Source organism: Castanea sativa, chromosome 2, assembly GCF_040712315.1.
Source record: "Castanea sativa cultivar Marrone di Chiusa Pesio chromosome 2, ASM4071231v1".
Classification (NCBI taxonomy): Eukaryota; Viridiplantae; Streptophyta; class Magnoliopsida; order Fagales; family Fagaceae; genus Castanea; species Castanea sativa.
The window spans coordinates 34064804-34078639 of NC_134014.1; the positions used below are offsets into that span (position 1 = coordinate 34064804).

At 33.7% G+C, this 13836-nt stretch overlaps 1 protein-coding gene and 1 non-coding gene across 2 annotated transcripts; one reads left to right on the plus strand and one right to left on the minus strand.

Moving 5' to 3' along the window:
* Nucleotides 1–4344: 4344 nt before the first annotated feature.
* TRNAV-CAC (transfer RNA valine (anticodon CAC)) lies at nucleotides 4345–4418 on the minus strand. The gene has a single exon. It is a non-coding gene; the product is annotated as a tRNA-Val (tRNA).
* Nucleotides 4419–4480: 62 nt separating this feature from the next.
* Nucleotides 4481–8166, plus strand: LOC142625553 (UBP1-associated protein 2B-like). The gene is made up of 2 exons (XM_075799185.1): nucleotides 4481–5863; nucleotides 7912–8166. Coding segments are annotated over exons 1-2 (1194 nt in total). The 5' UTR covers nucleotides 4481–4670; the 3' UTR covers nucleotides 7913–8166.
* The last annotated feature ends 5670 nt before the right edge of the window (nucleotides 8167–13836 follow it).

Consider the following 13836-nt stretch of genomic DNA (forward strand, 5'->3'; position numbering starts at 1 on the left):
TATGAACCTCATTTCTTGAAACATAATAATTCTCAAGATAATCAAAAAACAATAGATGTTGTTTTAACAAACTCCTTTTTTCTCAACATTTCCTTTTGAGTCTCGTCTTTCTTAATCGAGCAAAAGTACTTTAGTAATACTTTCTTTTATCACGGTTTGCTTTAGAAAAGAATTCATTACATAAAGCAACCATATCAATTTGAAAAGCGTGGGTTTCAACATCCATATCCATCAAATTTATCACACGCAAATGCTTAAAAGGAGGAGGAGTTTCAATAGGTGGAAAATCGCATCCAAGGAGCTTCGCATTTTGCATCTTCTTCTTCTTCGTGATCATCTTTTGGAAGAAATTCAGGTTTAGTTGAATAATAAGTATTGCTAACTTGGGAATTGTTGCTAGCAACTCCTTTTAGCTTTAAATCAAGTGGTTCAAAATTCTTTTTCAAAAATTCGTCAACATCAGCATTTCTTTTAACAATACTTTCAGATCCAACAAAGGACTTTCTTCCTTCATTGATTCTCAAAGGTTTGTGAGTAGGAAAACATTTGGTATCATCAAAAAATATTTTAACAGTTCCATCAGAATACTGTGCAATTTTAGTAAGATCAAGTTCATCAAAAACAGGTTTAACATGTGGTGCAACTTGTTCCAAAGTCCATTCTTTGGGAAGAGTAATATCTTGCCATTGAATCATTTTAGGGACTTGGATCTTAGCATCAGGAGTGGAACATTGAATCAACATAGTTTTTCCAGCAGGATCACGTCCTCTAGACCGAGGAGTTAGTTGGGAATCAAGCAATCTATAAAAAATGCGGTAAATAAGAGTAAAGGGTCTACTACCATCATCCATATCATATCCAGAAGTCAATATATTCAAAGTTAAAGCTTTAATAATATTAGGATCATCAAGAGCAAGAGCAAGAGCAAGATCAGGATAACAATCAAAATAAACAGGACCATCATACAAAGAAGCAGTAATCATGCCAAGAATGCTATCATTAAATTTCTTAAATCTAGCATCACGTAAACACATAAGCACAGAAGCATCAATTCCTTTTCTTGTTAAAGGTTTAACAGCAACTTGAACCAAACCAATGTGTAAATATTTAAGATTTTTCTTAGACAAAAACTCGTTAATATTTTTCTTGGAAAATAAACAACATTTTTCTTGGAAAATAAACAACATTTTTCATGAGTTCTAGAAATAGAAAAAGTTTGTTCAATATATATATATATATAGGGTTGGGTTCAAGTTACACCTGATGTAACTCTAAGCAATGTTACACCACCCAATAACTTGTTATTGAATTAATATTTTTAAAATTCAACCGTTGAATTACATGTTCTATATGGTCTTAACATGCATTCCAATTTTCATATCAATTAGATGCTATTTACCATTTGATCTATAAATTCATCTTTTATGCATTATTTTAAACTACAAAAATTTGAATTTTAACAATTGATTGATGACATAGCTATTAATCTTTAATCACTTTAGAATTTTGCAAGCATGAAGAATATATAAAGATAATGTAATTTAACGGTGGATTTGTCAATATTCGCGTCCAATTAAAAAATATTGAGTGGTGTAATATTGCTTAGAGTTACACCAGGTGTAATTTGAACCCAACCCATATATATATAGATGTTATTTTCAATTGATTATGAATTTTAATTGTAGTTCCCGTCCTTCTCCTCCAACTAAAACTGTTAATCTTTTAAACAACACATTCCTTTACGTTATTTTTTATCATTGCATGATGCATCTATATTAAACTATACTAGTTATTTTGCACAATTTTTTTTTATTGTAAAATCTATTTAGGTTGAATTATATTTAAATTCTTTAAATTAGAGTAATTTCAAATTAAAAATTAAAATTTCCTAAAAATTTATCATCTCTAGACTCTCCACTATAAGATAATAGGAAGTGTTAATTGAACTACACGATAGTGGTAGCTCCAGAAATTTTTTCCAAGGGGGTCAATAGTGTTGAAGTTAGGAATAATTCGGAGAAAACGTTTATTTATTTATTTTGTTTAACAAAGAAGCAATTTTAACAGTAATACTACTGATGCAACACTTTCATAATACAATCTAGGTGGCAAGCTGTTAGAGGTACATAAAAAAAGCGATGTCAGTTGTGAGTCTAAATAAAAATCAATTACAACATTCCACTTAACTTTTATTGTATAATTTTTGTAAAAATATGCAAAAGTAGCACTAAGATAATTATATTTAAACTTATTTCAGCTGGGTTCAAACAAAATTTAAGTTTACAGTGTTCAAATTTTTTATTTAGCAGTCAAAAAAATTATATGTAATGTTTTTTTTTTTTTGGCCAAACCAGGGGGTTCAAATGAACCCTTGGGCTGGCTGTAGCGCTGCCCATGCTACACGACTCTTAGTGTTTTATATAAACGATAGGGCGAAGTGATTTAAACTTTTATTGTCTCCAACCCCACATCACCAAGTACATAAGACTCACAAACACCCATCATATTATATAAACCAAAACCTAATTTAAACTTCAAACCATTACAAAATAACTTTTTTTTAGAAGACATTGTAAAACAACTTAAGACACTAAAATACTGAAATACCCACTCCCTTGTTTAGCCAAGGTCACAATAACCACCATCTCCAACTGCCCAACTTAATATATACACACAAACACTACCGCCATAAGGTCCAACCCATCACATTACCACAAAATCACCATTTAATCCACTTTGTCTAACCCATCACAACAAAGGACTCATTGCATTGTCATAGGCATTAGCACTTAGAATTGCATAATAGTTTATATTTTATCTTCTAAAAAGCTATTTATCTATAATAAAATATCATTTTACAATACACTCAGCATTCTATATTTTATTTTAACATACAACACATTGAAATAATATAAATTATATAATAAAATAATATAAAATATCTATCTCTCTTCTCTCTATTTTTTGTAACTACTAACTGCCTCTCTGACTCTCTCTCTCAACCACAACACCACCAACAAAAAGAGGCACCACCACACAAAATCTCATTGTTTAACCACCACCAACCCAGCCAAGAACAAAGCAGCAAACTCACCATCACCACAACCACTATGACACAAGAAACAAAATGCAACCGCCATGCCAAGAACAAAACCATCGTGGCCTAGCCACAACCACAACCACGTCCCACCAACTTCCACTAAAAATGTTACCTTGACCACAACCCACAACCTCCACAGCTCCATCACAAACCACCACACCAAAAACCCATTATTTCCACCACAACCACCACCAACCTAACCAAGAACAAAGCCCACCAAACCCATTATCACAACAACCATCGTGACCCATGAACAAAACCACCATTACCCAACCACAACCACATGACTCCACCACAACTCTACGATTCTCACGCCTCCACCACATAAGTTGATCTCCATGGCTCCACCATAAACATTGTCCCCATGCTGATTTAAGAGAGAGGAAGGAGAGAGAGATCAAGACAAAGAAATTGGGGAGAGAGAAAGGTTGAGATACAACCAAGTTTATTGGGTTCTACAAATAGCAATTTTGGAGAATACCCACAGAATTTCTTGTATTTCTTTTAAACTTACTATTTTGGGGAGATAGTCTTTATTTTTTTTCAAGTGAACACAAACCTCTATTTATACCCATAGGGTCATAACCCTTCAAAATGTATGTATGGAGAGTTAAAATTTTCATTAAAACCGTTCACAAGGCTTGAAATGTTCTCAAACTTTCAGAACAGTCACTTGAAGATTCTGCAGAAAATTTCGTTTTGCGATTTTCAATTGATCGAATGCTCTTTTTCGATTGATCGACCAGGAATTGAGTACCGATCGAATCTTTCAGAAACTCCAAGATTATTTCCTTCAACATTTCGATCGATCGAACAGAAGTCTCGACCAATCAAAATTCCTGAAACTTGAATTTTCACAAAGAAAATTCTAGAATTCGAATTTTTTACTTTATAATGTCTATCCAACATTATATCATTATTATAACCTATCCATGTATATACTTATATATACAACAATTAAAGCTAACCAACTAAATCTAAAGAGATAAAAAAACACATTAGCAAAGTGTGATTGTAGTAATGTCCAAGTTTATAGTTGCTAGTCAAAAAAAGAAAAAAGAAAAAAGAAAAAAAGCTAAATCTAAAGAGATAAAAAACACTAGCAGTCAAAAAAAGAAAAAGAAAAAAAAAGCTAAATCTAAAGAGATAAAAAACACTAGCAAAGTGTGATTATAGTAATGTCCAAGTTTATAGTTGCTAGTCAAAAAAAGAAAAAAGAAAAAAGAAAAAAAGACATGTCATAATGTCTGAGCCCGGGTTCGAACCGGGGACCTCTAGTGTGTGAGACTAGCGTGATAACCGACTACACCACCCAGACATGTATGTCATAGAAATTAAAGTTTATATATTTGTCACTTTATTTGAAATTACACAAGCAGCAAAGTGAAACCCTAAAAGCACGAAATTGCACGATTTCCCTCCAATCCAATCCAAAAGGCCTGCGCAGTCAATTGTGTAACCATAAAAGCTGCTTCTCAACAGTCTAAACCCTAACCCTAACCCTAACCCTAACCCTAACCCCCATTCACTTCTCACGTCTCACTTCTCTTTGCGTGTCTCTCTTTCTCCAATGGGGAAGACTACCAAAACCAAGAAACGAAAGCTCGTCAAGAAATTCCACAAAGACGAACCACAACAAATCAACAAAAAGCTCAAATCCAAAAAGACCGAAAAGCCCCCTCCACCACAAAGCGATTCGGGCTCCGATTCCGATTCCGGTTCCGGCTCTGACTCCTTCACGAAACTCCTCGAACCCTACACCAAAGATCAACTCATCGATCTCATATCCACCATAGCTCTCAAGGTCCCTCCCCTCTCTCACCACATCCGCCAAGTGGCAGACCGAGACGTCTCGCACCGGAAAATCTTCATCCACGGCCTCGGCTGGGACACCTCGCGCCAAGCCGTACTCTCCGCCTTCGAATCCTTTGGCGATATAGAGGATTGCAACGTCGTCACCGACAAGGCCACCGGAAAAGCCAAAGGATACGGCTTCGTTTTGTTCACAACTCGAAAATCGGCACTGAAAGCACTCCAAAACCCTAAGAAGAAGATCGGTAACCGCTTCGCTTCTTGCCAGCTAGCCTCCGTGGGTCCGGGGGTCACTCAGGCCCAAACCCAGGCCCAAGAAGCATTGGCGCGTCGGATTTATGTGAGTAATGTACCGTTCGATACCGATTCCGAGAAATTGAGGCAGTTCTTCTCCAAATTCGGCGAGATCGAGACCGGACCGATCGGATTCGACTCCACCACCGGGAGATCCAGAGGATTCGCTCTCTTCGTCTACAAAACCGAGGCTGGTGCGAAGAAAGTTCTAGAAGATCCGCACAAGTCATTCGAAGGACACAGATTGAATTGCTCGAAAGCAACGGAACCGAAGCCCAAGAAAAATCCGGTACAGCCGGTGGTGCAGACTCAGCCTCCTCTGCCACAACCGACGCCGCAACTACAACAACTACAGCAGCAACAACAACAACAACAACAACCGCCACCACCGCAGGGTTCAGTTTTAGCGGCGGTTGCTGCGGCACAAAATATGGCGATGTTTGGACATCATCCGAGTTTGAATCCAATGTATGGCGGGTTCATTGCGAATCCTGGAGCTGCGATTTTGGCCAACCAGGCCCAGTCGGTGCTCGGGGCTTATGGCGGAGCAGGTCCGGGTTTACAGGCGATGTACCCAAATACACAGATGGGCACACAGATGGGGCAGCCAAATACCAGTAGAGCCCAGGGGCCTGGTGGGTACCCATCATATATGTGGTATGAAATATCTCCATTAAATTTCTTAATTCTTGATTTTGCATTTTATGCATGTTTGGTTTTGATTTTTGCTAATTTTATAGTAATTATAACGAAATTGTTAGTGGTAAACTTTGCGTCTAGTGATGAAAAAATTGTTCTTTCATTTGCTAGTGTCTGCTTCTAATAGTCACTACCTAAGAAAAGTGAGGTTTTTTAAAAAACGTACATAAGCTAACAGTGAAAATAAAGTGATAAACTTTGTAGAATGTATAGTATTGGTTTGCCATCATAATTTTCTACACTAGTAGCTGAATTTGAATCTAATTTCCTGTTAATTATATAACCCTATGAAGAGAATTGGCTTGTGTAACTTGAAGATGTTTATTCTGCACTAATGCTTTCTAACTCACTACTGAAGAGAACTGGCTTGTTTCTCTTTTTAGTGTGTATTTGGATGAGTTTGTTTTGTTTAAACATGAAGTTTTAAGCTGTATCTATTACCTTAGAGAAGTGAGGTTTTAAAAAACTATATATAAGCTAATGGTGAAAATAAGCTTTTATTTTAAGCTAAAACAAACAATAATATAGTTGTAATTTGTTCCCTCACTGTTGATTTAAAGTTGGCAGGTTGTGTGAGGTGTTATTATCTGTGAAATTTAAGAAAATTTATGACTTTTTTGATTACATGAAATCACCCCATCATTTCTCTTCTTGCTTTATTCTTAAGTTTCTAATAATACAATCATTTTTGTACTTTGCGATACGCTCTCTATGTATTTGAATTTTATCTGTTATGGCCTTATTGTGATTATGAGCTTTTTCTTAGTTCATTTTTTCTCCTTACGTTAATTCCCTTACTGGTGGTGTGCTATATTACATGATATTATATATATTTGAACATTTGATTTATTTTTTGCTTTGTTTGGAATCCTGTATGCTGTCCAAACTCAGACCTATTGCATTTGTTATGAGCCTTTGTTAGAAAAAGCTGGGGTGATTTCAAATGTTAGCTTTTGTTATTGATTAATTTTATTACCTTCATTTTTGTGATGAATAATTTTATTACGTACATTAGTGTAACCATAAAGCTAACGCTATCTCTACATTTGTGTAACCAAAAAGGTAATGCTGTCTCTACATTAGTGATGCAGAAGATTAATTTGTTCAAAATTTACTGTTCACAAAACTTCTTTAGTGCTGTGAGGGACATGAGTTTATTTGAATTTATCACCTTCATATATGAAAATAAAATGAAACGGAAATGCTTAAGTTGAGTAGATGATTGGTTTAGGCAGTATCCCTTCTCCTTCCTTTTGTGATTCTTTTGAGATCCTTTAATTTTCATATAATGAGCCCTTTTATATTGTTGTCTACTTATGGTGTTCTCTCCATAAGAGGATAGAAATTGTAGTTTCTTTTTTAGATAAATATTTCAAAATGTATTTTTGATGCATAAAAATGTACTCCTGATATATGAAATATTTAATATTCAGAGAATTTTCATTTAGTTCTTCCATGTAGATTTTTTATTCACTCATAGTCATAGATTTACTTTGAAGATTTGTATCTAAATTTCAGGGCCTTCACTAAAATATTTTCATTTTTTTTATTGCTTCAAAATCGAGAATACATGTCAATATTGGCAATTGTACCCATTGATTTTCTTTAATAGAACCTCACTCTTTTATTTTCTCTATTGTTTCTAACTTCTAAGATATTTGGTGAATGACCCTGACCAGCAACCAACCTCATTTTCCTTTGATGGTTTGCTGTAAACCATAAGAAATTTCTACTTATTGTAAATTATCCAGTCAGAGCTAATTCTGGTGGGTAATTGTGCAAGAGTTCTCTTGAATACATGTTTTTAACTTTTCGGCATTATTCCCTTTTCTTGCTCCTTTCTCCTCTATTTTTAGTTTGGTGTGTCCTTAATCTCTTTGCAGGTTCTGATATTTTATTCCATATTTAAAAGCTTTAATGTTTAGAAATTTTACTAAACAATTTAGGGAGGCCATTTATTGTTTTTCATTGTTACTGCCCTCACATGCTTGGGCTCCATATTGCAGATGAAGTGCAGCTGAACTTGAGGATTGATGTTCTAAGAGCTTGTTCTGGGTCCATCATCCGTTGTGGAAGTTTTACTTGTAGGGAAAACTTTTGAAGTTTTATTCAACATTTAGTGTTTCATATTAAATATTTATCCAAACTTTACTGGTAATTGGTAGACTTTTTTCTCTTCTTCTTCTCTGTCTTACTTTGTTTTAACCTCTTTGTAATGATCAGCTATTTTTAATGTATTTCTTTCAAGGCATTTTGATTTCTTTATTATTTCTTGCACACGTGTTTGTTTTCTCCCACTTCTTTTCATGATATTTGCTAAAAAGTTTTCTTTTTTGAATTTCTGTCCTAGGCGTCTGGAATATAACATATTGCTTATTGGTTGTGGGTGAAGAATTTGATTTGCAATGTGGTATTTTGTGTCATTTTTTAAAGATTCTTTTATGTTGCAAGATCTACTAAGGATTGTTTTCTCTTTGGACTGGGCTATGGGAGGTTATTTTCAATTTATCAGGCCCCCTTATGCTCCTGTGGTCACTTTTTATGAGAATTCACTTCTGATAAGTGTCCAAGAAATCTATTTAATTTTTAGGATTCATTACTTTCTTTAGTATTTACCAAAATGATGCTTAAAGCATATTTTTGTTCTCTTAACCCCAAAGGCAATGCAGTCAGTTGGGAAGTACGCCTCATGAAGTGGAAATTATTAGTTCAAATCTCCCCTTCCCCCGCACCTTGGGGCCAAAATTTACTTATATTAAAAAGAAGGATATTTTCCTTTTTATTATACATAGACTGTTAAATATTTTACACTACACATTTCATCCTATTATTGATTTTAGTTTGTGATACTTAAGTGTTATTGGGTCCATTATCTAGTTATGGATGCCCACTTTTACAAAAGCAAAAGGCTGATTCTGAAGTTCTAATTGTTACTTAGTGGAGGCATAATGGCAGCATCATAATGCCCACTTTTGGTTTGATGTTTTTCTGAATCCTTAGTACACTACCTGTGTGCCTTGGTCTCCTGTATTGTTTTTTTTTTTCAATGAAGTTATATCACTTATTCAAAAAAAAATGGGGCATAATGGCAGTATCTTTGTCATATTAACAAGATCTTAATGGGGTTTTATGATACCCATGAGTGAGCTAGGATTTATTAAGCTTAGTGTTGCATTATAATGAATTGGTTGTTTTTAACTTGTTCATAAATTCAACATTATCTGGGGTCTTTCAAAGGTACTAAAGATCAGGGGATTGATAAAATTTTGCAGAGGCATTTATATTTAGTAGTAGTTACAATAATTTTAAGTGGAATTGTTTTGTCTCCTTTAATGCTTTCTAGCTTCTTTTCATGGGAAAAAAAATTTAACATTTTGTATGTATAGTGTGTATATAAAAGTAGAAAATATTGGAGGTAAATCATGGCAACAGAAAGTGAAAACATACATATTCTTTAACAAATCATTGGCATAGGAATGAATGTCAAGGCTCTCAAATATGATTTCTCTTCTGTGTTGCTGTTACTTGTCAACAATTTTGAGCTCTTGGTATCTTTGTCATGCCATAATAGGTATACTATAAATGTTTGAGGGATCTTGTGATCTTCATTGGATATAATTTGCTAGATTTTTTTTTTTTTGTTTATAAAAAATTTGAAGCTACTCTTTTATATTGGTCCTCTGCCTAGACACATTGATGATGAATGTGATGGATACAATGAGTTCGTTGTGAACTTCATAGGAAGGAAACTATACGAATGGCTATTTTTTGGTTGGTGGGTGGCAGGGTTGATCATAATCCCATGTTATGAGTTTCTGGATATGTAGTGGCAACAATTGTGATCGTTTATTCTGAGTTAACAATTGGCTTCACTAGATTCCTTGTTATATCTGCTAAAGGCTAAAAAGTTTTGTGTTCTGGGGATAAATTAGAGGAGCTTCTTATTGCTGATCAGAGATCCTTAATAGTGGATGATGTATCATGCAGCTTGTTTCCTTTTTCTCGCCTAATCCTTAAAAAAAAAATGGAAATGTAGCCGAAACCTTAAAAATAGCCTCATTTAGGTATGAAGGGGCATACGTAACCTCATTAAATTAGAAAGCTGGAGCTTTTGAATCATTCATAGAGTTGGCTTCTTGGAAAATTTTGAACTTTACGTAAAAAGCTGGCATTATGTGGCACTATGTAAGAGCACTTGCAGCAGTGGAGCTAAATAGCTATATACCTATTTTAGCTCCACCAAAACACCAAAAAGAAGCATGCAGCAGTGGAGCTAAATCTATATTTTTTTAGCTCATTGCTACAGTGCACATCTATCACATCTATAGATAGATGTGCACTGTTCATGAGAGCTAAAAAAAAAAAAAAAATTTTATTTTGTGTTCACATTACCTTTTTATTGTGGTGTTTTTATTGTAGTGAGATGTATTATTTTATTGTGATGTTTATATTATTTTATTGTGTTGAAAGCTAAAATAGATCCACTGCTGCAGCATGTGTGTAGGTAAAATAGATAAAGTAACTTTTGGTAGAGTTAAATTGCTAAATTTTTAGCTCTACTGCTGTGGATGCTCTAAGTGTGGCAAGATGTCTGATGCGTAGCGTCTAAAGTCAATAATGCTACTTACACATTTACAAATTTTTTTCTAAACTTTATTGAGGTGGCAATTAGATTAGTGTAACATTGGGACTACCATCAACTAAAAAAATATTTGTGAAATTTGTTATGCTATATAAAAGTTGAATTTTAGGGCCCATTGTCCTGGTATCCCCCAACCTCCCAGAAAAAAACCTTTCTGTACCCAAAAAGATAAGGGAAGGAAAGGTAATTGAGTTTGATGATAAGAGTGAATGTGAGTAATGGGCACATCTTATAAAGATGGTACGCAATCAACCACGTGTAGTGTTTTTTCCTCCTTTTATATATATGTGTGTGTCGTGTTTTTTCCTCCCTATATGTGTATATATATGTGAGTAATGGGCACATCTTATAAAGATGGTACGCAATCAACCACGTGTAGTGTTTTTTCCTCCTTTTATATATATGTGTGTGTCGTGTTTTTTCCTCCCTATATGTATATATATATATATATATATATATATATATATATATATATATATATATTTATTTATATATTTATTGTTGTAGAATTGAATTTTTATAATAGAGTGCAATAAATTTCTTTATGATGCCCTAGGCCTTTATGGAGTAAAAAAAACCGTGCTTATGGGTGTTCTGCTTTTGGGGTGAGCTGGGCTTGGGATTTAGGATTTGGGTCAGAAGTTGGAATTTATTCAGTTTGGGGGAAAATTACAATTGGACTTTGAAATATCAAAAATAGAAACAATTACCAATTGGTAATTACGTTCTTGTCAAAGAGCAAATACGAATTAAAAAAAAATATAGGCTTATTTTGGTAGAGAAATGTTACCAATTATGAACTATCTTACAGAAATTTCAAAAAGAAAACCCATGAATTGGTTTCAGCGTTCCTTTAATGAACCCAAATCAAACTTTAGATAACCTTTTCACATAAATACAGGAAAAAATAATTTTACTTGAAGGAAGATCTTGAACTAGAGGGAATCTCAGATTCCAAATAATTATCACAATTTTTTTAATATTAAATAAAAATAACTGCCAAACAAATGTAGGAAAAAAAAAAACATAACAGCATTAAAATAATTAAAAAAAAAAACCTAAATGTCTATATATGACGGAGATTAGTGACTTCGTAAACAATATTTTGGATCATTTGTATGTATGAAATGCAGATTTATTAGTATTTATAATTAAGCCAGAAATCTTGTGGCTTCATTGGCTGGCATTTTTGTGTGTTTCCAACTATTAGTTCAAGGTTCAATTCTTCCCTTCATGTTGTAACTATTGAATTATAAAAAATAAAAATAAAAATTATAAAAAATTTATGATCAAATTAGTTGACAATTGATAGGCTATTTAACTCCTAGGAGTTGGAAGTTGCTTGGGGCGGCTAATTCGGTAAAAAATGGCAATGTAGTCGTCGGTTTAGTATTCAGTCCCGATGAATAAAATTGGGATCTATTTTTATTTTACTTAGTTTAATTAAAAAATAAATAAATTAGAAGTCTCCTAAACCGCTAAACGAACTTGCTCGATTGCTTCCTCATTAAGCTGATGATGAACAGGTAAACCCTTTACTATTTCTATAGTACCCTTATTGCTTTTTACCCCCTTACTTTTTAAGTTGGGTTTTTGATAATGTGAGGAATGAAAAAATTTACTTTGCGGGATATTTTTACATAGGATTTACTAACGTGTGCCTTTAGGACATACATAACAAACCATTTTAGGAAAAATTTTTATAGAAAAAAAAAATGTAATTCTTTGCTTTGATAATTTTTTCAATTTCTCATAAAAACTTTCTCAAAATAGATGGTTAATGTGGTCTAAAAGCATACATTGACCTTACCCTTTTTACAGCAATCTTCAAACAATTTTTCATCTTGTCAGTTTGGTTGTTGACAGATTTACCACTATACTTTTCATAGCAATTGTATCAAATAAAATATACTTGCCAAAATTGTAGGCAAAAATAGTAAGTTGCTAAATCAACCTGTACACTTTCACAGGATTTTTTAGTTATTTGGTTAATTTTTGTTAACAATTTCGTTATGTAATCCGAAAGATAAATATATTAGTTAAATAGCATTTCAAATCTTAGAAACTTGAGTTCACTAATGGAACTTAAGTCTCTAATGGCCTGTTTGGGAGTTTAGAGAGGGAGGAGAGTAGAGGAGAGTAGAGGGGAGGGGAGTAGTGGGGAGGAAAGTAGAGGAGAATGATTACCCTCCACCTTGTTTAGATGTTTTTATAATTAGTAAGGGGGAAAGGAGTAATTAGCCCTTCCCCTTGTTTTTAACATTGTAATTTTATAAATATAATAAGGGTAAATTATGTAATTTACTTTATCAATAATTTTATGTGCTCTACTCTCCCTCCAAATCTCTCCAATTTGGGGGAATTAAAAATGAGGGGGTTGGAGGTAGTTGAAACCCCTTCAAACCCCTCCCCCTCCTTTCTTAAAAAACTCCCAAACAAGGTAATTGAATTACTCCCCTTCCCTCTACTCTACTCCCCCTCATTTTTTAAACATCCAAACAGGCCATAAGACTCGAGTTTTAAGAGGTGGCAGAGATAGCAAAACTGATTTGGAAAAAAATTTATGTGAAACTCGAACTCGAGTTTCTAAGACTCAATTTTATTAAAGAAAACCATAGAGAGATTGGAAAGTTCATGGGCTTTGAGATGGGGCTTTGACCAAGAGAGATAGGATAGGGAATGAGATTAAGCTTCAGCCTTGGAATCCGGATTTGAGCTTGATAGAAAGCCTTAGAGAAGAGGAAATTATTGGTAAGGCCACCAAGGTTAGATTTATTTTTTATTTTTTCTTTGGTTTTCTTTTTACACTTTTACACTTAAGTTCCACGTGAATTTTTTATCCACATCAGCCTTAATATCTCTCAAAACTCAAGTCTTAAATACTCGAGTTCTTTCTATAAACTTGAGTTTGGGACTCAAAATGCTACTAAATTAATGTTTTCTTTTTGGGTCACATAACAAAATTGTTAGCTAAAATTGCCCAAATAGCAGAGAACCCCACTTTCACTTTTGCCCGGCTAAAACTATTTTGGTTGTCAAATTATGTTGGTAAAAATTTGAGTCTTTATGGTAAAAATATAAATTGAGTTGATGAAAATTTTAATTATCAATTTTGATGAGCATGTCAGGAGGTCCAGACGTATAGTCTAGCTCATTTGCAGGGAAAATAAAATAAAATAAAAAATAAAACGAAAAAATAAGCTCATTTGCAGAAATATGATTATTTAAAAGCCAAATAACTAATATGCTCATAACCTCTATAATAAAACCTGAGTGAAAGCAGCTAAAC

What these genes read in the sequence shown, in the direction of transcription:
- LOC142625553 (XM_075799185.1), top strand. Translation starts at nt 4,671, where the DNA reads ATGGGGAAGACTACCAAAACCAAGAAACGAAAGCTCGTCAAGAAATTC.